A 27899-nucleotide genomic window follows, 5' to 3' on the forward strand; every position below is an offset into this window, starting at 1 on the left:
ATGGCAGAGTACATTCAGGAGAACTTGGCTAAGGGATTTATCAGACCTTCACAGTCTCCAGTTGGGTCGTGGTTCTTCTTCATGGTAAAAAGGACGGTTCGTTGCGACCCTGCATCGACTTCAGGGAATTGAACCGTATCACGATTAAAAACTCATACCCACTGCCTCTCATTTCGGTCTTGTTTGACCAGCTTCGTACTGCCACCATTTTTTCTAAGATTGACCTACGCGGTGCGTACAATCTAATCCGAATAAGAGAGGTGGATGAATGGAAGACTGCCTTTAATACCCACTCAGGGCATTATGAATATTTGGTGATGCCTTTTGGGCTCTGTAATGCCCCGGCAGTCTTCCAGGAATTTATGAATGATGTGCTCAGGGAATATTTGGATAGATTCTTAGTTGTATACTTAGATGACATCCTAATCTTCTCCCATTCCCTGGAGGAACATCGGAAGCATGTACGCTTTGTCCTCCAGAAACTCAGAGACCACCGGCTTGGGGCGAAGCTGGAGAAGTGCGAATTTGAAGTTCAGCAAATCGCATTTCTAGGATACATTATCTCCCCAGAAGGTTTCCAAATGGAGGGTTCCAAGGTACAGGCAGTGCTGGATTGGGTGCAGCCCACTAGTTTGAAGGCGCTTCAGCGTTTCCTGGGCTTTGCGAATTTTTATAGACAATTTATCTCTGGATTTTCGTCTATAGTGGCGCCCTTGGTGGCACTCACTAAGAAAGGGGCGGATGTTGCTCACTGGTCTTGTGAGGCTAAAGCGGCTTTTGCATGTCTCAAAAGGGCATTTGTATCGGCCAAGGTGCTGCAACACCCAGATCCAGAGCGTCCTTTTGTGGTGGAGGTGGATGCCTCTGAAATGGGTATTGGGGCAGTGCTTTCTCAGATGGGAGTGTCTGATAATCGCCTTCATCCCTGTGCTTACTTTTCCCATAAATTTTCGCCTGCCGAGATGAATTATGACGTGGGTAACCGGGAATTGTTGGCTATTAAGGATGCACTCGAGGAGTGGAGACACTGGCTTGTGGGGGCTACGTTTGTGGTCTCAATTCTCACCGACCATAAGAATCTGGCATATTTAGAGTCAGCGAAGCGTCTCAATGCCAGGCAGGCACGATGGGCTTTGTTTTTTGCTCGCTTTAATTTTTTGATAACATATCGCACTGGGTCAAAAAACATCAAGGCTGATGCGCTCTCGCTGAGTTTTGCTCCAATCCAGGAGACCACCGAGGAACCGTTGCCCATTGTGTCCCCATCATGTATTAAAGTGGGCATTACCCAGGACCTCTTATCATTAGTCCTTAGAGCACAGGAGCAGGCTCCTCCAGACCTTCCGGTAGGTCTTTTGTTTGTGCCTCCTAGGTTAAGACAGCGAGTGTTCCTGGAATTCCATGCCAAGAAGTCGGCAGGTCACCCGGGTATTGCCAGAACTCGGGAGTTGCTATCTAGGGCGGTGTGGTGGCCCTCTGTGGCTAAGGATGTGGATCAGTGGGTTCGGGCATGTGACATCTGTGCCCGAAATAAGACTCCTAGAGGTGTTCCTGTTGGCCCATTACATCCACTCTCTATCCCATCTAAGCCATGGACCCACATTTCAATGGATTTTGTGGTGGACTTGCCCAAATCCTCGGGGATGACAGCCATCTGGGTTGTCGTTGACAGGTTTTTGAAGATGTCGCACTTCGTTCTACTGGTTGGGCTGCCATCAGCCAGACGCCTGTCTGAATTATTTATGCTGCATGTTGTGCGTCTCCATGGGTTGCCACTTGATGTGGTCTCTGACCGCGGATCCCAGTTTGTGGCCAAATACTGGAGGGCATTTTGTTCCGATCTCCAGATTTCTGTCAGCTTGTCGTCAGGCTACCATCCGCAGTCTAATGGGCAGACTGAAAGGGTGAACCAGTCCTTGGAGCAGTTCCTCAGGTGTTATGTCTCCAAGTGTCAGACTGACTGGGTTGCTCATCTGTCCATGGAGGAGTTTGCCTATAACAACGCGGCTCACTCTGCTACAGGGATCTCTCCCTTCCTTTGTGTGTATGGGCATCATCCTAAGGCCAATTCTTTTGACCCCCTGGACTCCACGCCTGGTGGTTCCTCTGTGGTTTCGGTCCTTAGAGGTATTTGGCGGAAAGTGAAGAAAGCCCTTGTGTCTGTGTCATTAGTGACCAAAAGGGTTTTTGATAAGCGGAAAAGACCCTGCAGCTTCAAATTAGGAGACTTCGTCTGGTTGTCTACCAAGAATTTGAAGTTGAGACAGCCATCTCATAAGTTAGTCCCCCGGTTCATCGGCCCTTATAAGATCACCAGGGTTATCAATCTGGTGGCATTTCAGTTAGATCTGCCCCGTTCTTTGGGTATCAATAAAACATTTCATTGTTCCCTTTTAAAACGGGCGATTAGTAATCCTTCTTCCAGTGGAAGACCTTCCCCTCTTCTGATACGTGGCCAGAGGGAGTTTGTTGTTGAAAGGATTCTTGACTCTAAGATGGTTCGGGTTCGGCTGTCATTTTTGGTGCACTGGAAGGGGTATGGCCCGGAGGAGCGGTCGTGGGTGCGCAGATGTGATCTTCATCCCCCAGACTGATACACTCTTTCTTCTCGCAGTTCCCCGATAAACCCAGTGATAGGGGTTCTTTGACCCCTCGTCAGAAGGGGGGTACTGTTAGGGTCTCCTGCCCTGTGCTGCCACGTCATCATGGCAACCGGGAGACAAGTGCTAGCGGAGTAACCTGAGCGCAGCTGATACTCCGGTTCGGGTCTTTTGCTGTGCAGTGGTTACAGGCTCTGTGCACGGCAGGGGATCCGGTGCTGGTTTTTGTGCTCACAGTCTGTGAGTTCTGAGTGGGGCGTGGACAGCACCTGCTTTATAAGGCCTCTTCTCAGGTTAAGCAGATGCTGCTGAATCTTTGTTGGTTAGTCAGTTCCTGAAAGTTAGCCAGTACTGTGTAGCTTTGTATTTGTTGTTGCTTACTGCAAATAGGCCTGGGGATTTGGTACTACACTCTGCCAATCCAGACCTAGCAGTAAGACTGGAGCCAGTCGTTTAGCTTGCTGGGGTTCTTTTACTACTCTGTGAACTTAGCAAGTTTGCGGCTGTATTCTAAGACTTGCCTGCCTAAATCCTGTCTCACTGTGCAAGGTGTCAGGTGTCAGTTTAGTGGCAGTAAGCTGAACCTGTGCACTGCAAGTGAGAATTAGGATTGTGGAGATTCTCCTTGTGTCTATCATTCCATCTCTGACCAAGGAGTTTACTGCCACACCCGTTGGTAACCCTTTAGGGTTTTGCTGTTGCCCTTAGCAACAGCATTTCGGGTTCTCTACGTATTAAAACACAACATCTTGCTTTTCCCATCTGAGCATTACTAATACTAGGGAGACACCCAGTTCCTTAGCCTCTGGGCTTCTCTGTTCACTCTGTGTGTATTTTGTTACCCTATCACCTTCTGTGTACGTAATGTCATATTCCCCAGTCTGTCTGTGAGTTCATTTGTTTTGCATACCTATCCGTTCAGACACCAGTACATTCCTGCAGGCACTGGTGTGCATAACAGTTCAAACACCAGTACATTCCTGCAGGCACTGGAGTGCATAACAGTTCTGACACCAGTACATTCCTGCAGGCACTGGTGTGCATAACAATAGCTTTGTAAAACATTCTACTGCTACCCAGCCTGTGGGTTCATGAGGTGACTGTAACAGTGCTGTTTCTACATTATCATTCACCAAAGTTGTGAATAATGTGTCAGGGTTTTTCTCTACACCATGTCCTGTATCTTTTGTGGCCCAGATCTCACACTTAATTACTTTTCTGGGAGGGTGTTCTGCCAGAGGCCTCCCTACCTGTGAGAGAATAAAGTTTGCTTCTTCCAGGGCATGGTGTGTGCTTGTGTATCCCCACCCTTCTCTGACTCCCCTTCTCCCCACTCTGTGTCCCAGAGGGCTCTTTGTTTCCTTATAGGGTGAGGGACATTGAGCCAGTGGGGCATACTGGTTGGTTGATTCTACCTCTTCATGATTAGTATCACTTCTGTCTATGTGCTCAGACAGAGCTAAAACAACACCCTTCTGTTTTAATTTTTCTGTGACACGTTGCACCGCTCAGACAAATCTCTGTGGTAATACAATTATCTCCTCTTTATCAACATTGAATGAATCAAAAAGCGATGAATCAAAAAGCATTTGTTTCCACTGTGTTTCATAATGACAGGGTCTTTGTCTGACTTTTGTGTAACTTGTCCTTGAAATGTTCTGTCACCACCCTCATCCTGTTCACCTAAAGCTGCAGTTCCACAGACTTGCACATACGCAACACTTTCTTTGGTTCTGCTTGTACAATAAACTAGTCATGTGTGGTGTTATTTGCAACATGTCAGTTACTCTCTGCACCAATTTCAACTGTTGATCAATATTCTGTTCACAAGACTTTACACATTTGCATGCACACAGTACCACAAATACATTTTTCCTACTTCACCACTGCATTAAAATAAATGTTTTCTTCATGATACTTGACATCTCTGATTATACTTTATTTTTATTTTTTCTAAAAAAAAAACTTTGAAAATAGCATACAGGTAAAACTCATAATATTAGAATAACATGCAAAAGTTCATTTATTTCAGTAATTAAACTTAAAAGGTGAAACTAATATATTATATAAGACCAGCACAGAGAACACGTGGTCACTTGCTTAGGTTAGAGGAGAGTAGTTTCCGCACATTGAGTCTGTCAAAGTCAGAAAAATATCTCTACACACGTTGCCATATTTGCACCGCACACTGGTCCGCGCTGCGCATGCGTACGCTCTCCCGTGAAGGCGCATACCCGCAATAGCGTGCACCCGCGGGCGCACGGTATGCGTATTTACGGTAGAGTTTATGTAGTCGTAGCGTGCGACTCATTCGTTACACATTTTCATAATTAATGTGGTTTATAGATCATGATCCCTTTAATGGTCCTGAAAGTTTGGTTAATATAGAACGTCCCTGAACGGAGGAATCCCTCTTTGTATTGTACGAAGGGTCTAACAGGAATCATATAGCAGTGTTTGGTACCCATCGGAAGAGTATTTAATTAACAATATTCCGGTGTTGGTTTGGAGCGTATTAATCGCTCGTGCGGATAGTTATGGACATAAGAAGTTTATGTCCATTTCTATTATTTACTCATACTCAGGTATGCGGCGGGAAACCCAGTTTCCCACCCACCTGAGCTGTTGGAAATCGTCACAGCCCACCTGTATGAATCAACCTATGACCTTTTGTTATGATGCGAAGCCGAATTCCTGTGTCCAATGGACGACAAGATTGTAGGGACCATTGGATTGCATTGTGTGTGGGGCATAAATAGGCAGGCCGACCACATCCAGCTCTCACTCTTCAACGGTTCTCATTGCTGAAAATCGGGTGCTGGATGTCCAGGCGCATGCGATCGTTTCCCCTTGTGCGTAAGTTCTCTCTCCGTAATCATTGTCTTACTGTGAGCCAATTTCTCTCATCTCTTTCCATTTTTCTCTCTCTCTCCTTTCTCTTTTCTCTCACATCTCCCCTAGACTAGTATTGTATTGTATTAGATAGTATTGTATTTTGGTTAGGAAGTCTCTGTTATATTGTAGTGTATCATTTGTACTGTTATTCTTTTTACGAGTATATTAGATATAATACAGTCAATAGGCTTTGGACCCTAAACCAGTATCTGTGTATTTTCTATAGTTTTAAAGTGTTCACTTGAGCGTCGGTGACGCTCAAGCAGCTTTGTAGTTAGTTAGGTTACACAAGGTTGCACATACACCCTGTATTCACATTAAGGTATTCTGTGTATTTCATTGATAAAAGGTTTATACATAAAGGTATAGCGTTGTGAGCGTCTGCGCCGCTGGTGATCTCGTGGTCTCGAGCGTACGCTACGCCATAGCGAATCATTACTCTAGACATAACCAATAACGTGCTGTCCTGTGATCACTGGGCCGTGAGCGAACGTGACGCTCGAGCGTCTCGCCTACGGCTGAGCGATCGTTACGCAACTAGCGTACCCTTACGGTATTTCTTAAGTAAACAGCGTACAGTGTTCTTAGACTTCATTAAGGGTTGTTCATACGACAAAAGAATTTAGCATTGTCAATTGGGGACTCGTCCTGTCCTTCTCATATCTGCACTAGGTAGATCAGCATACATTATCCTCCAGCAAAGGGTGGGAGGTTGTCTCGCAGTGCTGACGGGATAAGCGTCTGCTTCACTTAGATAAAGAGTGCTGAAGGAATCCGGGAACCGGAAGTAAGAACAAAACGCTTGTGTCTTTTAAAACTGTTTATTTTTCTTCTGTCTTGCGTATACACGCACGCATACATATATATCTACATTTCTTTTTCAATTTCGTATATCACTATTCCTGTTTGCCAATTTTTATAGTTGATAGAAAGTGCAAAAAGAGATTTGCTGTTATTTCATAGTAGAGGTAATAGTTAAAGTATAGACCAACACACGGCTTGTCTGGGAGATAAGGCAGCCAGTGTGGTGTGCGGTAGATGATCAGGGATCATCTACATTGATAAAAGTAGAAATTGTGTTACGGTGGATCTTTGTTTTGCGTACACGTGTCTCTAACAAAGACTAGCGTACGCAATCCAAAGGCAGACGCACGCAGCGTACATTACGCAACGTAGCGTCCGGTTACGCCCACGTAGCTCAAGTCACGAAAAAGTTGGATTTTAACGCAAAGCGATAATTAGCGCAAAGCGATAATTGACGCAAAGGCGATAAATAACGCGACGCGGTAAATAACGCAAATCTATTTTTGAAAAAAAGAAAAAAAAAATCTGAAATTTAGTTTAACAGATCCTGCTCCTAATTAGTAACACAGCTGGGCTGAAGAAAATTTCTGCGCAGAAATAGATATAGAAACAAAGTGTACATGTGTTGAGTGAGTGTGTTTTTATCACATAAGTTTATATAACTTAGAGGTTGAACCAAAAGGAAAGTCGGGTACTCGTCAAGGAACATACGTGTAAGTGACATATACGGTGGCTAGGGAGGCATCCCTGGTTAAATAATATTTGAGCATTAGAGTATAGCGGACCATAAGGTAACAGACCAGGAGGTCATAAGGTAACAGACCAGGAGGTCATAAGGCAACAGACCAGGAGGTCATAAGGTAACAGGTAAAATAGACAAAGAGGTCCGCTATAAAGGTACAAGAGGCACAACGCCTGGGGTGTTGGTGCAGAACCCATATAGGCCATACAAGCTCATGCTGAAGGAATTCGCAGCCGAAATTTTCGATTCCATTGATCTTTCAGTACATGACAAGTAGTGCTTATGTACTGAACGATTGTACCGCACGTAATTGTGTGCAGTAGTTAGTAATCTGACCTAATACCATTAGAGTAAAGTGGTCACAAACGCTATTTGTACATTCTGACGTGATTTGTGTAATTTTTTATTTTTTGGAAGGGAAGTTCGCTGGTCACTCAGGAACTATCTAACAACCCCACCTTTACTGGAAAGAGTAAGTGTCCTGCGGGTAACCCTCATATGTTCCAGTAAACCGAAGGTTCCATAGGGGCCCTGTATCGAGTACGCCAGCACCATATCGGTGTGATCAGGTCGTATTGGTCGAGGTGGGCGAGTGAGTGGGGTACTCGGTAAACCGCCACCGCCGGCCTATTGTGAATAATTTGGTTTGCTGTAAGGGTTCGCTGAAGACCGTGATATAAAGATCACAGGAGTAGTAAGCAACACCTGCAGATTATGGGGGCCAATTGTTCAGGTAGGGGGCGATCAACCTCGGTTCGGGTTGATTCAGAGAACCGACCAGTAGGGTCGGCAAGGTACATCATGTGTGAAAAATACGGAAGTCACACAGAGGTTTTATGTGATGAATGGGAGAGAATGACTGTACAAGACAGGGACAAATTCCCAAGAATAGGTAGCTTCAGCACAGAAGTGTTACAAAATTTAAGGAGGAGGATATGTCTCATAAAATCAACAAAGAGACGAATTCATCATCATGATTATTTACAGTTATGGCACCAGGAAGGTGAGATACAGAGAGGTTTGGCTCTGGCGGCGGGGGCTGGTCCTAACAGAAAATTGATTGCAACAGCCCCGCCACCACCATATATAGCAGGAGAGAAGTTGATTGCGGAGAGAAACGCACTGGGTTGTAAAACACAAACACTTAGTAACCCTGTAAATGTTAATGATGTTAACCAAGTAACTCATGCAATTATTAACCCGTGCAAGTTGTACCCTGTTTTGAACCTTCCCCAGGAGTGTGATCAAGAAGACGATTCGGCAACAATTTCAGCCCTCTCTCTTGCAGCCACTATAGCAGAGACCACAGTAGGCACAGCAACACCTACGAGATTAGCGAAGGCCCCTAGCGGAGGGATAGGTGAGGTCGTGTCAACGGGTAAGTACGGCACCATGCATTACACTGAAACAATTTCACCACAAGCTGTAGAATCTACACAGAATGAAGTTGTTAGAGTTAATCCAGTTAAGGTGATAGTAGTTCCCAATGGGAAAACGGATGCATCAGGAGCCACACCCGTTAGGAACATTGCCATGTATTGCCCGTTTACTAGAATGGAATTGAGGACTATCGTGTCTGAATTCCCAGACCCCAGAAAAGATTTGGTGGCAAGCCAAAAATACATCAGGGATCTAGGAAACACTTTAGAGCCCAATAATAAGGATTGGCAGATAGTGCTAAGAGCTTGCTTACCTTCCAATGTCGACTCAGTTCAATTCTTGGCTGATTGTGGACTAGACAAAGATATACCACTTACCGATGTATACGACAAGGATAATGTAAAAAGGATAAATTTGCAGCTAAAAGAGTATTTCCCAGCCGTTGCTAAATGGAATAAAATATTTTCCATTAAGCAAAAGGAGTCCGAAACGGCAACAGAATATTTTCACCGGGCACTATTAGAAATGGCAAAATACACTGGTATAGAAGACATTAGGACCAACCCAAACCATCAAGAAGTAGCAGTATCTGTACTGATGGATGGTTTAAAGGAAACATTAAAGGCTAGGGTACAGACTACGCAACCATGTTGGCGAGGTCTGTCAGTGTCCACCTTGAGAGAGGCTGCTATTGATCACGACAGAAACATCACCAGGCACAGAGAGTCGCAAAGTGATAAGTTAATGTCAGTAAGTATACAGGCGCTGACCACAAAACAGCCTGCGTATGTACCATCGAATCCTGTAAGTAAGTCAACTGTAATAACTTGTTATTCCTGTAACAGACCGGGACACTATGCACGAGAATGTAGAGTAAGAAATGTACCAAAATCATACCAACCCCCTAGACAACGACACAACACAAGACATTGGGATCAGGATCCACAGAGGCGGAGTTATGAGCCACATACAGGGGAAACAAAAAGATACCCCCCGAACAGAGATTGGCATGCCTCTGGTAGTTCCCAGCTAACCCCCTCACAAGTAGTCGCTGCCAGCGGGATTCAGGGAGGTCAGCATACCCACTAGGGGTGTGGCCATACCTGTAATCTGCAGCCAGTAAAATTGATTGCCAGTCTTGGAAGTGAACCAGAGATCGCAATCAATGTAGCTGGTAAAACTTTAAACTTTCTTGTAGACACAGGGGCGGCCAAGTCAGTGATAAATTCGACAGTGGGCATGAGAACCACTGGTAGGACAATTCCAGCCATGGGAGTAACAGGAGTAGTCCAGCACTACCCTGTTAGCAAACCAGCCGAGATTACAATAGGGCCTTTGCATACCAAGCATTCCTTTTTGCTGGCTGCATCTGCACCAACTAATCTCCTGGGTAGAGACTTACTATGTAAAATGGGTTGCGTCATTTATTGTACTCCTGAAGGTGTATTCTTGGACATCCCTGAGAATCACGCTCAGGAGGTACGAGACATGTTAGACTCCCCATCAAAATTAATGTCACATTCCATTATGACAAATAGGAATCCATCCCAAGTAGAAGAGATGACATCTCAGATACCAGAGTCACTTTGGACAAAAGATGGACAGGACACTGGATTAATGGCAAACGTAGCTCCAGTAGTTGTACAAGTAAAAGATGGTAGGATAGCTCCAAAAATCCCACAGTATCCTCTGAAGCCAGAGGTGGAGTTAGGAGTTTTCCCAGTAATAGAGCGCTTGCTGCAACAGGGCATTCTGGTAAGAACGTCCAGCACAGCCAATAGTCCCATCTTCCCTGTTAAAAAGAGTGGGGGGAGGGGTTACAGGTTAGTGCAGGATCTAAGGGGGATTAACAAAATAGTTGAGAGTCAGTTCCCCGTAGTGCCTAATCCAGCTGTCATCCTAATGCAAATTCCTCCCACTGCCAAATTTTTCACTGTTATTGACCTCTGCTCCGCTTTCTTTTCGGTACCTCTGCATCCTGACAGCCAATATTTGTTTGCATTCACATACAGAGGAGTCCAATACACATGGACTCGGTTACCCCAAGGTTTCATAGATAGTCCAAGTATATTTTCTCAGGCTTTGCATGATTGTTTACAGTCTTTCCAAACAGAGAGTGGATCAGTATTGATACAGTATGTGGATGATTTACTACTGTGTTCTGATTCATTGGAAGCATCCCTGAAGGATACGAAACAGCTCCTGTTTCATCTTTCAGACACAGGTCACAAGGTTTCCAAAGACAAGTTGCAATTATGCCAAACTAAGGTAAAATATTTGGGACACTGTCTAACACAAGGACTGAGACACCTGACCGCTGATAGAATCCAAGCCATTAGAGACATGACACTGCCACAAACCCAGCAACAGATCAGGACGTTTTTAGGAATGTGTGGGTATTGCCGTAATTGGATCCCAGGGTTTTCCATATTGGCGTTACCTCTGCAGGAAATGGTCTCCTCAAACAAACCTGATAGGATCTCGCATACTGACGAATCCGAAACAGCATTTGAGAGACTCAAACAGTGCCTAACGCAGGCGCCAGCACTAGGTATGCCAGACTATGGGAAACCCTTTGAACTATACGGAACAGAAAGTGCTGGTTGCGCAGCAGGTGTACTAACCCAAAAACACGGTGATGCCAGCAGGCCAGTTGCATACTACAGCGCTCAGCTAGACACAGTAGCGCGATCCCTCCCCACATGCTTGCGTAGCGTTGCGGCGATAGCATTGCTAGTGACAAAAAGCGAAGATGTCGTGCTAGGCCACAACCTCACAATCCATATACCACATGCGGTATCTGCCTTATTGAATTCTGCCCAAACCAGACACGTCTCATCAGCAAGGTTTACAAGATGGGAATTGGCATTAATGGCCCCAGTAAACATCACCATAAGGAGATGCAGCGCATTAAATCCTGCAACATTTCTCCCAGGTGTGCCTGGTCAGACACAAAGGGTGGAAGGTGAGAGTGATGGGGAAGGAGGATTTAATACAAAGGAAGATACACATGATTGTATGGAATATTTGACCCAAAATTTTACCGCAAGGCCTGACATCAGTGACAATCCACTGGAAGATGCAGAACTCACGTTCTACACTGACGGTAGTTGTCATAGACAGTCAGACTCGGGAGACTTGTGTATGGGATACGCAGTCGTAGATGACCAAGACACCATAGAAGCGGAACCGCTAGGTCCACCTCACTCAGCCCAGGTTGCTGAACTGGTCGCCCTAACCAGAGCATGTGAATTGGCTAAGGGTAAGTCAGCCAATATCTACACCGATTCTAGATACGCCTTCGGGGTAGTACATGATTTCGGAGCCCTATGGCGCCTCAGAAATTTCATGACGGCAGCTGGTACACCGATAGCGCATGCAGCTTATATAAAAAGGCTTCTAACAGCGATACAGGAACCCGACAGAGTGGCTGTTATCAAATGTAAAGCACACACATATAGTCAAGACCCAGTATCCCTTGGTAACAGCCGAGCAGACGAAGCCGCAAAGCTTGCAGCTGCTACCCCCAGACAGACAGACACCACACAACTGATGGTATTTAATACCATCAACACACAGAAGTTGTGTGAGATGCAGAATTTGTGTTCCACACAGGAAAGAGCAGTCTGGAAGGCAAAGGGATATGGCCAGGAGTCCTCAGGGCTCTGGACGGATGGACATGGTAAACCAGTGGCCCCCAGAGCATATCTTCCATGTCTGGCTGAAGCAGCTCACGGGCTGACTCATCTAGGCAAGGAGGGGATGTGCAAATTGGTAAGAGCATACTGGTGCGCCCCAGGATTCTCCTCTCATGCGAGTAAAAGAGCAATGTCATGCCTTACCTGTCTGAGAAAGAATATTGGAAAGGCAATACCTACAGAACCATCCCATATCCCACCTGCCGGCGGCCCTTTTCAGGTAATACAAATTGACTTCATTCAATTACCCCCATGTCGAAATTTGAAATATGTACTTGTCTGTATAGATGTTTTCTCGAATTGGGTCGAAGCTTTTCCAGCAGCCACAAATACCGCTATGTTTACAGCTAAGAAAATTGTGCAGGAATTTGTATGTAGATATGGTATCCCTAGAATCATTGAAAGTGATAGGGGTACCCATTTTACCGGTGATGTCTTTCAAGGAATGTGTAAGTTGATGGGAATTGATAGCAAGCTGCACACTCCGTACCGTCCACAGGCGAGTGCGAAGGTCGAAAGAGTGAACAGCACTATTAAAAATAAATTGAGTAAAGTAATGGCAGAGACAGGATTGACGTGGCCAGAAGCTTTACCCATTGTTTTGTATAGCATCAGAACCACTCCCAGGTCCCCTCTTAATCTGTCCCCTTTTGAAATCTTGTTTGGTCGACAACCGCATGTCATGATTAACCCTCAGGATGATTTGAAATGTAACAATGAAGTAACTGTAAAATACTTGATTAACATGAGTAAGCAGTTGAGGAATCAAAATGATAATCTGAAGTTGGTGATTCCTGATTTACCAGGTAGTAATTGTCATGACATTGAACCTGGGGATTATGTAATGATACGAAATTTTCTACGCTCAGGTTGTCTTATTGATAGATGGGAAGGACCATACCAGGTCTTATTGACTAGCACCACAGCATTGAAGGTTGCTGAGAGAGAGACTTGGGTCCATTCATCCCACTGCAAGAAGGTTGCTGATCCAGAGAAGTCCCGTGATAAGGAACAGACGGTAGAGGTTGTATCACTGGAGTGTCTGTTCCAGGAGGACTGAGGCGGCACCTGAGCCTTGAAGACCGAAAGCAGTTGTCGACTCCCCTCTCCCTTTTATTGTTTTTCTCCACTTCCCATCCCCTCTTCCTTAAAATTTCTTTTTCCCCCTTCTCACTCTTCTCTATTTTCTCCTCAAAGATGGACTTGCCCCAAGAGACTGTGATCCGGATTTTGATGTTAACCATGATGTTGACCAGAGCAGTCTGTTCCGGCGAGAGTACCATAGAGGTCGAGAGAGGTTCTGGAATGGGTTCCGATTATGATGATGGAGGCGTAGTTTTCCAAGATCAACCAAACCAACAAGCAAAGGCGAGTATCAGAAAACGATCCGATAGAAGAAATTGTGATGGATTGTTAGCTGAAGAAAACTGTATCTGTAGGCTTTGTGACAATTTGATTGAAGATGGATGCATAAAGAAATGCCAATCCAGTTTTAATATCCATATGGACCGGCATCCATTGAGTGACTATCACTCCTTAGTGGGTAATGTATTAAACCAAACAGATTGTTGGGTATGCTCTCAAGTACCTCAGGGTCATAGCAAATCAGGGCTAGTACCATTTCCTTTAACGTTAGGGGAGGTACTTGAGCTAAGTGGTGGGAGACCAGTGGACCGGAGGTTTAACATCTCCAGCCCTCCTAGTTTGAAGCTCCACCAATACCATGTGGATAGGTCCCTCTTATGTTTTAATATCTCCAATCCCCGTAAGCCGGGAAATTGGGAAGTGTCATGGAGCAACCTTACCATGACCTTTTCGCATAGAGCAGATAGAATGCCTACAGATACAGAGCTTGTACGCCACATAGCCAGTAGAGGAAAATCTTTCCGGTATCGATATACCTTAGGAAATAGGATTACTAGAGTTGGAGAGGTATCACCAGGATACTGTGCACATATCGTACAAACTGATACGTGCATTAAGCAGATGGAAGAATTAGGGTCAGGAGAGTTCACCTGGAAGGTGTGTAACATGGTAATGTCCTTCTCCGTCCCATATGTCCTCCCCGATGATGCATATTTCATATGCGGGAGAAAGGCGTACAAGTGGCTTGCCCCAAACTCTGAAGGATTGTGTTATATTGGAAAAGTATTGCCTGAAGTGATGACTGTAACACATGACAAAATGAAGGACATACACCGTGGTGCCCAAGCTCCTTATACTCACACTCATTACGAGCACCGAGTTAAAAGACAACTGTCAGAAAGGTTAGAGCATCCGGCCTCTGATCTTATCCATGAATCCACCGGGATTCAGGTTCTGGTAGCGTTAGATTTCACTCGCACCGCTCGAGGAGTGATGAATTATAGATACATTTCCGCACTCGCCAATTTGTTAGATAATATCACTGAAATGTATGATGACACGTTTAGATACACTGGAAGAGAACTCCAAGCTTATAAAACAGAACTGGTACAGCATAGGATGGTTCTTAATTATCTTACAGCAGTAACAGGCGGATATTGTGTTACATTGGCAACACAGTACGGCATAAAGTGTTGCACGTATATCACAAATAGCACCGAGGATCCGGTAGAGGTCATAGACCAAAAGATGGACGACATTCTCCAATTGAAGTGGGAATTTCGTCGAAAACACAATCTCACCCTTGCTGCTGTAGGTAATGAGCTGACTGGTTGGGTGTCATGGTTGAACCCGCGAAATTGGTTCTCCGGTTTAGGAGACTGGGCTCAAGGAGTCATAATGGATGTTGGAAAGTTTCTACTATGTATCTTGGGTGTTGTTATATCCATTGGATTGATATTTAGATGCGGGCAGGCTTTAATGAGGTGCAAACAAAGTACAAAAGTGATGAGCTTGAGGAGTGAGGAAACCGTAATTAACCTGGATTTGATTTATGACCCAATGATAGAAACCAGGATGTGATGAAAATGCGATTATACGGTCCGTTTCTTTCACCTGTTTTTCTGCTTTTCTCCAAGATAACAAGACCCCCTTGGATGAGGAAGTTGACGAGACGCTATACAGACAACGGATGGACCAAAGAAAGAGTTTTGACCACTTGAGAAATGGACACTTGATGAACTTTGCCATGGATCCCCAGTTTCCCTAGTATTTTTAAACTCACGCTAGCCCAACATTCTTTGTAAATCTGATGGCACTGACAAAGCTTGTTGCTCATGCCTAAGGAGCAAAACAGCGCAAAGAAGACGACTTTCAACTGATACCGAACAAAACTTCGACGACAGATGTACATTTACCTGACATAGAATATCATTGCATTTTCCATAAGTGTTCTTCATCTTCATCTCTACAACCCTCAGGTAATAACACACATAGTATAGGGAATACAGGCACAGATATCAACAATCACATATTCCCCCATTCATGTATCATCAACTAAAATGTGCTCCCCATTTTGTTCAAAAAATCCAAAAAGAGCTCGGTAAAGTTTGACAGCCCATCCACAGACCTGTACCACAGGATAAGAAGGAATTCAAATGTATACTTCGCAATACCTCGAAGCTTGATTTACAACACGTACGGCACGATGATACATGACCCCCCCAAACATGGACTCATACACACATGCTTCTGCTATCTCACTAGGTCATACCCTCTTCACACCTACACCTCTCTCCTCCCCTACCCAACCATGGAAATGAATTAACCCCTGACATATATTTTTCTCCTTTTGAAATGTTTTAGAAGGTGGCAGTTATTATTGACTGCCAAAGGGTGGACTGTCAAAGTCAGAAAAATATCTCTATACACGTTGCCATATTTGCACCGCACACTGGTCCGCGCTGCGCATGCGTACGCTCTCCCGTGAAGGCGCATACCCGCAATAGCGTGCACCCGCGGGCGCACGGTATGCGTATTTACGGTAGAGTTTATGTAGTCGTAGCGTGCGACTCATTCGTTACACATTTTCATAATTAATGTGGTTTATAGATCATGATCCCTTTAATGGTTCCTGAAAGTTTGGTTAATATAGAACGTCCCTGAACGGAGGAATCCCTCTTTGTATTGTACGAAGGGTCTAACAGGAATCATATAGCAGTGTTTGGTACCCATCGGAAGAGTATTTAATTAACAATATTCCGGTGTTGGTTTGGAGCGTATTAATCGCTCGTGCGGATAGTTATGGACATAAGAAGTTTATGTCCATTTCTATTATTTACTCATACTCAGGTATGCGGCGGGAAACCCAGTTTCCCACCCACCTGAGCTGTTGGAAATCGTCACAGCCCACCTGTATGAATCAACCTATGACCTTTTGTTATGATGCGAAGCCGAATTCCTGTGTCCAATGGACGACAAGATTGTAGGGACCATTGGATTGCATTGTGTGTGGGGCATAAATAGGCAGGCCGACCACATCCAGCTCTCACTCTTCAACGGTTCTCATTGCTGAAAATCGGGTGCTGGATGTCCAGGCGCATGCGATCGTTTCCCCTTGTGCGTAAGTTCTCTCTCCGTAATCATTGTCTTACTGTGAGCCAATTTCTCTCATCTCTTTCCATTTTTCTCTCTCTCTCCTTTCTCTTTTCTCTCACATCTCCCCTAGACTAGTATTGTATTGTATTAGATAGTATTGTATTTTGGTTAGGAAGTCTCTGTTATATTGTAGTGTATCATTTGTACTGTTATTCTTTTTACGAGTATATTAGATATAATACAGTCAATAGGCTTTGGACCCTAAACCAGTATCTGTGTATTTTCTATAGTTTTAAAGTGTTCACTTGAGCGTCGGTGACGCTCAAGCAGCTTTGTAGTTAGTTAGGTTACACAAGGTTGCACATACACCCTGTATTCACATTAAGGTATTCTGTGTATTTCATTGATAAAAGGTTTATACATAAAGGTATAGCGTTGTGAGCGTCTGCGCCGCTGGTGATCTCGTGGTCTCGAGCGTACGCTACGCCATAGCGAATCATTACTCTAGACATAACCAATAACGTGCTGTCCTGTGATCACTGGGCCGTGAGCGAACGTGACGCTCGAGCGTCTCGCCTACGGCTGAGCGATCGTTACGCAACTAGCGTACCCTTACGGTATTTCTTAAGTAAACAGCGTACAGTGTTCTTAGACTTCATTAAGGGTTGTTCATACGACAAAAGAATTTAGCATTGTCAAGTCGAAAAGGTTTTTTTCACAGTAAGGACAATACGTGTTTGGAATTCCCTGCCTGAGAGAGTAGTAACTGCGGACTCAGTCAACACCTTTAAGAATGGGTTAGATAAATTCCTATTGGATAAAGATATTCAAGGTTATGGTGCGTAGGCACGCATTATAGTTAATTTAACTAGTCCTAACATAAAAATAACTAGTCCTTTAATAATACTGCAAAGGAGACCACAAATAGGTTGAACAAGATGGACAATTGTCTTTTTTCAACCTCAGTTACTATGTTACTATATAAACTTATTACATGCAAAGTGAGATATTTCAAGCCTTTATTTATTATATTTTTATGATTGTGGTTTACAATTTAAGAAAACCCCAAATCCAAAATCTCAGAAAATATAATGACATAAACCGTTGTAATTAGTCATATATTTAAACCATCTTCAAAGAGTACTTGGAAACTGTTACATGTCTGATCTGTAATAACAGTATATCCTGTAATAAGATTCATACAGATAACTGACCATAAATACTTTTCTGTTACAATGAAATAAGATGCAAATTGATCATATTGCGGAGTGTGTGACCAGGGGAAGCATCTTTCCTTGATATAAGTGGTCAGAGCTGTTGGGTAGGAGGGTTGTGGATTATACACAGCAACAGCGACATAAATACTGAAATATGTTATGATATTAGACAATAAGTAAATTGTAGAAATTATTACGAATTATCTGCTGTGTACAATAAAACAGCAAAAATATCAAACTTTAAACAACATCAACAGGTGGAAATACTCATACATGTAATCCCACAGTAATATTATTACCTTTTATGTATTAGATGCCACAAAATGTATACACCGCTGTACAGAATACATATACAAAACACTTCTCATTAACAGGGCATGACAGTAGGTTTTAAATACAATACACAATGGAACACCATAATATAAGTGACTAAAAATAAGTTTACACCAAAGTGGAAAGGCCAGACAATAGAGGCATGGATATGGCAACACATTAAATATAGCTGGAGAGAGTCAATGCAGTGCAGTGTTCCTGTACCCAGCTTGTGGGCAATCTGCAAGAATCAGAGTGGCTGTTGGAAGGAGACAAGGCCATGGAGTACTGGTGAGAGGCGGTGTACCAAGGAAGAACAAGAAGGACGAGCTTACATTCTAAAGTGAAGGGAAGAATAGCTGGAGGGTAACCAGGGAAATATACATTGTGCAGGGTTAGAGAATCAAATAAACAGGAAGGATGAAAGGCTTTAATAACAAGGTATATTTTAAACCACTTAAATGGCATCAGTATTAATATATATTGGAGTGCATTCACAGGAGGGAAATGTTACCAGTGGAGTACCCCAGGGATCTGTACTTGGTCCAGTACTTTTTAATATCTTTATTGGTGACATTGCAAATGACATTAAAGGGAAAGTATGCCTTTTTGCAGATGACACAAAGGTATGCAACAGGGTAGATTCACCAGGTGAGGTAAAACAAATGATTGAGGATCTAGGTAGACTAGAGGAATGGTCAATAGTGTGGCAATTACAGTTTAATGCCAATAAATGCAAAATCATGCACTTGTGTCTCAAAACTCCAAAGGCTAAATACAGTATTAATGGCACTATACTGGAAACTACTGAGGAGGAAAGGGATCTAGGAGTCACTATTTCAGATGACTTAAAGGCAGGTAAGCAATGTAACAAAGCAATGAGCAAGGCTAGTCAGATGCTTAGCTGCATTGGGAGAGGAATCAGCAGCAGAAAGAAAGAAGTAATAATGCCATTGTACAGGTCATTGGTACGGCCTCATCTAGAATACGGTGTTCAATTCTGGAGGCCATGTCTTAAAAAGGATATTAATACATTAGAGACTGTACAAAAAAGGGCAACTAAAATGGTGCATGGTAGAGATGAGCGCCTGAAATTTTTCGGGTTTTGTGTTTTGGTTTTGGGTTCGGTTCCGCGGCCGTGTTTTGGGTTCGAACGCGTTTTGGCAAAACCCCACCGAATTATTTTTGTCGGATTCGGGTGTGTTTTGGATTCGGGTGTTTTTTTCCAAAAACACTAAAAAACAGCTTAAATCATAGAATTTGGGGGTCATTTTGATCCCAAAGTATTATTAACCTCAAAAACCATAATTTACACTCATTTTCAGTCTATTCTGAATACCTCACACCTCACAATATTATTTTTAGTCCTAAAATTTGCACCGAGGTCGCTGTGTGAGTAAGATAAGCGACCCTAGTGGCCGACACAAACACCGGGCCCATCTAGGAGTGGCACTGCAGTGTCACGCAGGATGTCCCTTCCAAAAAACCCTCCCCAAACAGCACATGACGCAAAGAAAAAAAGAGGCGCAATGAGGTAGCTGTGTGAGTAAGATTAGCGACCCTAGTGGCCGACACAAACACCGGGCCCATCTAGGAGTGGCACTGCAGTGTCACGCAGGATGGCCCTTCCAAAAAACCCTCCCCAAACAGCACATGACGCAAAGAAAAAAAGAGGCGCAATGAGGTAGCTGACTGTGTGAGTAAGATTAGCGACCCTAGTGGCCGACACAAACACCGGGCACATCTAGGAGTGGCACTGCAGTGTCACGCAGGATGTCCCTTCCAAAAAACCCTCCCCAAACAGCACATGACGCAAAGAAAAAAAGAGGCGCAATGAGGTAGCTGTGTGAGTAAGATTAGCGACCCTAGTGGCCGACACAAACACCGGGCACATCTAGGAGTGGCACTGCAGTGTCACGCAGGATGGCCCTTCCAAAAAACCCTCCCCAAACAGCACATGACGCAAAGAAAAAAAGAGGCGCAATGAGGTAGCTGTGTGAGTAAGATTAGTGACCCTAGTGGCCGACACAAACACCGGGCCCATCTAGGAGTGGCACTGCAGTGTCACGCAGGATGTCCCTTCCAAAAAACCCTCCCCAATCAGCACATGATGCAAAGAAAAAGAAAAGAAAAAAGAGGTGCAAGATGGAATTATCCTTGGGCCCTCCCACCCACCCTTATGTTGTATAAACAAAACAGGACATGCACACTTTAACCAACCCATCATTTCAGTGACAGGGTCTGCCACACGACTGTGACTGATATGACGGGTTGGTTTGGACCCCCCCCAAAAAAGAAGCAATTAATCTCTCCTTGCACAAACTGGCTCTACAGAGGCAAGATGTCCACCTCATCTTCACCCTCCGATATATCACCGTGTACATCCCCCTCCTCACAGATTATCAATTCGTCCCCACTGGAATCCACCATCTCAGCTCCCTGTGTACTTTGTGGAGGCAATTGCTGCTGGTCAATGTCTCCGCGGAGGAATTGATTATAATTCATTTTAATGAACATCATCTTCTCCACATTTTCTGGATGTAACCTCGTACGCCGATTGCTGACAAGGTGAGCGGCGGCACTAAACACTCTTTCGGAGTACACACTTGTGGGAGGGCAACTTAGGTAGAATAAAGCCAGTTTGTGCAAGGGCCTCCAAATTGCCTCTTTTTCCTGCCAGTATAAGTACGGACTGTGTGACGTGCCTACTTGGATGCGGTCACTCATATAATCCTCCACCATTCTATCAATGTTGAGAGAATCATATGCAGTGACAGTAGACGACATGTCCGTAATCGTTGTCAGGTCCTTCAGTCCGGACCAGATGTCAGCATCAGCAGTCGCTCCAGACTGCCCTGCATCACCGCCAGCGGGTGGGCTCGGAATTCTGAGCCTTTTCCTCGCACCCCCAGTTGCGGGAGAATGTGAAGGAGGAGATGTTGACAGGTCGCGTTCCGTTTGACTTGACAATTTTGTCACCAGCAGGTCTTTCAACCCCAGCAGACCTGTGTCTGCCGGAAAGAGAGATCCAAGGTAGGCTTTAAATCTAGGATCGAGCACGGTGGCCAAAATGTAGTGCTCTGATTTCAACAGATTGACCACCCGTGAATCCTTGTTAAGCGAATTAAGGGCTGCATCCACAAGTCCCACATGCCTAGCGGAATCGCTCCGTGTTAGCTCCTCCTTCAATGCCTCCAGCTTCTTCTGCAAAAGCCTGATGAGGGGAATGACCTGACTCAGGCTGGCAGTGTCTGAACTGACTTCACGTGTGGCAAGTTCAAAGGGCATCAGAACCTTGCACAACGTTGAAATCATTCTCCACTGCACTTGAGACAGGTGCATTCCATCTCCTATATCGTGCTCAATTGTATAGGCTTGAATGGCCTTTTGCTGCTCCTCCAACCTCTGAAGCATATAGAGGGTTGAATTCCACCTCGTTACCACTTCTTGCTTCAGATGATGGCAGGGCAGGTTCAGTAGTTTTTGGTGGTGCTCCAGTCTTCTGTACGTGGTGCCTGTACGCCGAAAGTGTCCTGCAATTTTTCTGGCCACCGACAGCATCTCTTGCACGCCCCTGTCGTTTTTAAAAAAATTCTGCACCACCAAATTCAAGGTATGTGCAAAACATGGGACGTGCTGGAATTTGCCCATATTTAATGCACACACAATATTGCTGGCGTTGTCCGATGCCACAAATCCACAGGAGAGTCCAATTGGGGTAAGCCATTCCGCGATGATCTTCCTCAGTTGCCGTAAGAGGTTTTCAGCTGTGTGCGTATTCTGGAAAGCGGTGATACAAAGCGTAGCCTGCCTAGGAAAGAGTTGGCGTTTGCGAGATGCTGCTACTGGTGCCGCCGCTGCTGTTCTTGCGGCGGGAGTCCATACATCTACCCAGTGGGCTGTCACAGTCATATAGTCCTGACCCTGCCCTGCTCCACTTGTCCACATGTCCGTGGTTAAGTGGACATTGGGTACAACTGCATTTTTTAGGACACTGGTGAGTCTTTTTCTGACGTCCGTGTACATTCTCGGTATCGCCTGCCTAGAGAAGTGGAACCTAGATGGTATTTGGTAACGGGGGCACACTGCCTCAATAAATTGTCTAGTTCCCTGTGAACTAACGGCGGATACCGGACGCACGTCTAACACCAACATAGTTGTCAAGGACTCAGTTATCCGCTTTGCAGTAGGATGACTGCTGTGATATTTCATCTTCCTCGCAAAGGACTGTTGAACAGTCAATTGCTTACTGGAAGTAGTACAAGTGGGCTTACGACTTCCCCTCTGGGATGACCATCGACTCCCAGCGGCAACAACAGCAGCGCCAGCAGCAGTAGGCGTTACACGCAAGGATGCATCGGAGGAATCCCAGGCAGGAGAGGACTCGTCAGACTTGCCAGTGACATGGCCTGCAGGACTATTGGCATTCCTGGGGAAGGAGGAAATTGACACTGAGGGAGTTGGTGGGGTGGTTTGCGTGAGCTTGGTTACAAGAGGAAGGGATTTACTGGTCAGTGGACTGCTTCCGCTGTCACCCAAAGTTTTTGAACTTGTCACTGACTTATTATGAATGCGCTGCAGGTGACGTATAAGGGAGGATGTTCCGAGGTGGTTAACGTCCTTACCCCTACTTATTACAGCTTGACAAAGGGAACACACGGCTTGACACCTGTTGTCCGCATTTCTGGTGAAATACCTCCACACCGAAGAGCTGATTTTTTTGGTATTTTCACCTGGCATGTCAACGGCCATATTCCTCCCACGGACAACAGGTGTCTCCCCTGGTGCCTGACTTAAACAAACCACCTCACCATCAGAATCCTCCTGGTCAATTTCCTCCCCAGCGCCAGCAACACCCATATCCTCCTCATCCTGGTGTACTTCAACACTGACATCTTCAATCTGACTATCAGGAACTGGACTGCGGGTGCTCCTTCCAGCACTTGCAGGGGGCGTGCAAATGGTGGAAGGCGCATGCTCTTCACGTCCAGTGTTGGGAAGGTCAGGCATCGCAACCGACACAATTGGACTCTCCTTGTGGATTTGGGATTTCAAAGAACGCACAGTTCTTTGCGGTGCTTTTGCCAGCTTGAGTCTTTTCAGTTTTCTAGCGAGAGGCTGAGTGCTTCCATCCTCATGTGAAGCTGAACCACTAGCCATGAACATAGGCCAGGGCCTCAGCTGTTCCTTGCCACTCCGTGTGGTAAATGGCATATTGGCAAGTTTACGCTTCTCCTCCGACAATTTTATTTTAGGTTTTGGAGTCCTTTTTTTTCTGATATTTGGTGTTTTGGATTTGACATGCTCTGTACTATGACATTGGGCATCGGCCTTGGCAGACGACGTTGCTGGCATTTCATCGTCTCGGCCATGACTAGTGGCAGCAGCTTCAGCACGAGGTGGAAGTGGATCTTGATCTTTCACTAATTTTGGAACCTCAACTTTTTTGTTCTCCATATTTTATAGGCAGAACTAAAAGGCACCTCAGGTAAACAATGGAGATGGATTGGATACTAGTATACAATTATGGACGGACTGCCACGGTTAGGTGGTATAAAAAAGCCACGGTTAGGTGGTATATAATACAATTATGGATGGACGGACTGCCTGCCGAGTGCCGACACAGAGGTAGCCACAGCCGTGAACTACCGCACTGTACACTGGTTGATAAAGAGATAGTAGTATACTCGTAACAACTAGTATGACGACGGTATAAAGAATGAAAAAAAAAACACGGTTAGGTGGTATATATTATAATACAATTATGGTTGGACGGACTGCCTGCCGAGTGCCGACACAGAGGTAGCCACAGCCGTGAACTACCGCACTGTACACTGGTTGATAAAGAGATAGTAGTATACTCGTAACAACTAGTATGACGACGGTATAAAGAATGAAAAAAAAACCACGGTTAGGTGGTATATATTATAATACAATTATGGTTGGACGGACTGCCTGCCGAGTGCCGACACAGAGGTAGCCACAGCCGTGAACTACCGCACTGTACACTGGTTGATAAAGAGATAGTAGTATACTCGTAACAACTAGTATGACGACGGTATAAAGAATGAAAAAAAAACCACGGTTAGGTGGTATATAATACAATTATGGTTGGACGGACTGCCTGCCGAGTGCCGACACAGAGGTAGCCACAGCCGTGAACTACCGCACTGTACACTGGTTGATAAAGAGATAGTAGTATACTCGTAACAACTAGTATGACGACGGTATAAAGAATGAAAAAAAAACCACGGTTAGGTGGTATATATTATAATACAATTATGGTTGGACGGACTGCCTGCCGAGTGCCGACACAGAGGTAGCCACAGCCGTGAACTACCGCACTGTACACTGGTTGATAAAGAGATAGTAGTATACTCGTAACAACTAGTATGACGACGGTATAAAGAATGAAAAAAAAACCACGGTTAGGTGGTATATATTATAATACAATTATGGATGGACGGACTGCCTGCCGAGTGCCGACACAGAGGTAGCCACAGCCGTGAACTACCGCACTGTACACTGGTTGATAAAGAGATAGTAGTATACTCGTAACAACTAGTATGACGACGGTATAAAGAATGAAAAAAAAACCACGGTTAGGTGGTATATAATACAATTATGGTTGGACGGACTGCCTGCCGAGTGCCGACACAGAGGTAGCCACAGCCGTGAACTACCGCACTGTACACTGGTTGATAAAGAGATAGTAGTATACTCGTAACAACTAGTATGACGACGGTATAAAGAATGAAAAAAAAACCACGGTTAGGTGGTATATATTATAATACAATTATGGATGGACGGACTGCCTGCCGAGTGCCGACACAGAGGTAGCCACAGCCGTGAACTACCGCACTGTACACTGGTTGATAAAGAGATAGTAGTATACTCGTAACAACTAGTATGACGACGGTATAAAGAATGAAAAAAAAACCACGGTTAGGTGGTATATAATACAATTATGGTTGGACGGACTGCCTGCCGAGTGCCGACACAGAGGTAGCCACAGCCGTGAACTACCGCACTGTACACTGGTTGATAAAGAGATAGTAGTATACTCGTAACAACTAGTATGACGACGGTATAAAGAATGAAAAAAAAACCACGGTTAGGTGGTATATATTATAATACAATTATGGATGGACGGACTGCCTGCCGAGTGCCGACACAGAGGTAGCCACAGCCGTGAACTACCGCACTGTACTGTGTCTGCTGCTAATATAGACTGGTTGATAAAGAGATAGTATACAATACTACTAATATACTGGTGGTCAGGCACTGGTCACCACTAGTCACACTGGCAGTGGCACTCCTGCAGCAAAAGTGTGCACTGTTTAATTTTAATATAATATTATTTATCATGTACTCCTGGCTCCTGCTATAACAACCTGCAGTGCTCCCCAGTCTCCCCCACAATTATAAGCTTTATATACAATACATTGATGTGCAGCACACTGGGCTGAGCAGTGCACACAGACTGAGTCACTGTGTGACTGTGTATCGTTTTTTTCAGGCAGAGAACGGATATATTAAATAAAACAAACAACTGCACTGTCTCTGGTGGTCACTGGTCACTGTGGTCGTCAGTCACTAAACTCTGTCTGCACTCTCTTCTAATCTACAGTATCACAGCAATCTCTCTCTCTCTCTCTCTTCTAAATCTAATCTAAATGGAGAGGACGCCAGCCACGTCCTCTCCCTATCAATCTCAATGCACGTGTGAAAATGGCGGCGACGCGCGGCTCCTTATATAGAATCCGAGCCTCGCGAGAATCCGACAGCGTCATGATGACGTTCGGGCGCGCTCGGGTTAACCGAGCAAGGCGGGAAGATCCGAGTCGCTCGGACCCGTGAAAAAAAAAGTGAAGTTCGTGCGGGTTCGGATTCAAAGAAACCGAACCCGCTCATCTCTAGTGCATGGCCTACATCACAAAACATACCCAGAAAGACTAAGAAATCTCAATATGTACTGTTTGGAGCAGAGAAGAAAAAGGGGGGACATGATAGAAACTTTCAAATATATCAAGGATTTTAACAAAGTCCAGGAGGGAAACATTCTGCAAATGAAGAGAAGCAATAGGACACAAGGACATGCACTGAGACTGGAGGGGGGAAGTTCATGGGAAATATGCAAAATAATTACTTCACAGAAAGGGTAGTGGACAAGTGGAATAGCCTCCAATCAGAGGTGGTAGATGCTAAGACAGTAGAGCAATTTAAACATGCATGGGATAGACATAAAGATATCCTTACATAGAAATAAGGATCAAATAAGGTTAGAGATAAAAATAATGTAAAAAAAAGGGGCAGACAAGATGGGCCAAGTGGTTCTTATCTGCCGACAAATTCTATGTTTCTATATAGCCTTAATGTGTGGAGTGAAGGAGAGAGTGAATTTTATGATGACAAAGTGGCAACAGACTTGAGGGACAGAAGATATGGTCATGTTATCACTGGAGGATGAGGGCATATCAGCATATTGTAATATCCCTAAGAGAAAATTTTACAAAATAGTAAATGTTCTTGCAATTAAAAAGAAATAATATAGAAATTAAATGATTTACATAAAAACCTGAATAATATTTTATATTTTAATGCATGTACAAGATCCCCAAATCTCGGTGCAATGACAGATGTCCTCCTGGGTACAGAAAAGCTTTTAATGGAGGATTCCATGTCTGCTGCTATGACTGTGTCCCATGTTCTGAGGGGGAAATTTCTAATACAACAGGTAGGAATATGTTACAGTATATAAATAAGATAAATCAACATATGAGAGTAAAGATTATACATATACATAATGTTTAGTAGTTTTATAATGAACAAAAGAACTGACCCACCGAGATTATATGTTTTTTTTTTTAATTACATTTCAGACAGTGATATCTGCCACAGATGTCCTGAAGAAGAGTGGCCGGATGAGAGAAAAGTGAGATGTGTACCCAAAACATACGACTTTCTGTCCTATGAAAAGGACTTTGTGGTGCAAATATCTGCAGTAACAGCTTCATCTTTCTCTGCTGTAACATTATTTATATTAGGGAACTTTATTTATTACTGGAACACCCCAATTGTGAAAGCCAATAACCGGGCTGTAAGCTTCATTCTCCTGATCTCCATCTTGCTGAGCTTCCTCTGTGTGTTTTTGTTCCTCGGCCGACCGGTGGATATAACCTGCAGACTCAGACAGACATCATTTGGGATCTCCTTCTCCACAGCTGTCTCTTCTGTATTAGCGAAGACTGTCACTGTCTTCATTGCTTTCAAAGCCACCAAACCCGGCAGCTCCTGGAGGAAGTGGGTCACACTCAAAGTATCTAATTACGTGGTCTTTGTGTGCTCCTCTGTCCAAGTTCTGATCTGTGGTATCTGGCTGACTGTTTCTTCTCCCTACCAGGAGTATGACCATCACTCCTATAATGGAATGATCATCATTCAGTGTAATGAGGGGTCAGTGATTGGGTTATACTCTATGTTGGGTTATATAGGGATCCTGGCATTTGTGAACTTTGTTCTGGCTTTCATGGTGAGGACATTACCAGACAGCTTCAATGAGGCCAAGTACATCACCTTCAGCATGCTGGTGTTCTTCAGTGTCTGGATTGCAATGATCCCGGCCTATCTGAGCACCAGAGGGAAATACATGGTGGCTGTGGAGATATTCGCCATACTGGCCTCATGTGCTGGTGTACTGGGCTGTATATTTTTCCCAAAGCTGTATATTATGCTTATAAAACCTGAATTTAACTCCAGAAAAACAATACTGGGGAAAAACACTATATAA

At 44.4% G+C, this 27899-nt stretch overlaps 1 protein-coding gene across 1 annotated transcript; it reads left to right on the forward strand.

Annotated features, from left to right (window-relative positions):
• On the forward strand, positions 1–27899 carry LOC135052089 (vomeronasal type-2 receptor 26-like). The gene is made up of 3 exons (XM_063957421.1): positions 1–84; positions 26723–26846; positions 26992–27899. The coding sequence occupies exons 1-3, from the start codon at positions 1–3 to the stop codon at positions 27897–27899; spliced, it is 1116 nt and encodes a 371-aa protein (XP_063813491.1).

Source organism: Pseudophryne corroboree, chromosome 1 (assembly GCF_028390025.1).
Source record: "Pseudophryne corroboree isolate aPseCor3 chromosome 1, aPseCor3.hap2, whole genome shotgun sequence".
Taxonomy (NCBI): Eukaryota; Metazoa; Chordata; class Amphibia; order Anura; family Myobatrachidae; genus Pseudophryne; species Pseudophryne corroboree.

Excerpts from the sequence above, each read along its gene's own strand:
- LOC135052089 (XM_063957421.1), top strand. The coding sequence starts at position 1 with ATGGCAGAGTACATTCAGGAGAACTTGGCTAAGGGATTTATCAGACCT. Across the intron at positions 85-26,722 it reads GGTCGTGGTTCTTCTTCATG|ATCCCCAAATCTCGGTGCAA; the intron begins GTAAAAAGGACG and ends TGCATGTACAAG. Across the intron at positions 26,847-26,991 it reads GGAAATTTCTAATACAACAG|ACAGTGATATCTGCCACAGA; the intron begins GTAGGAATATGT and ends ATTACATTTCAG.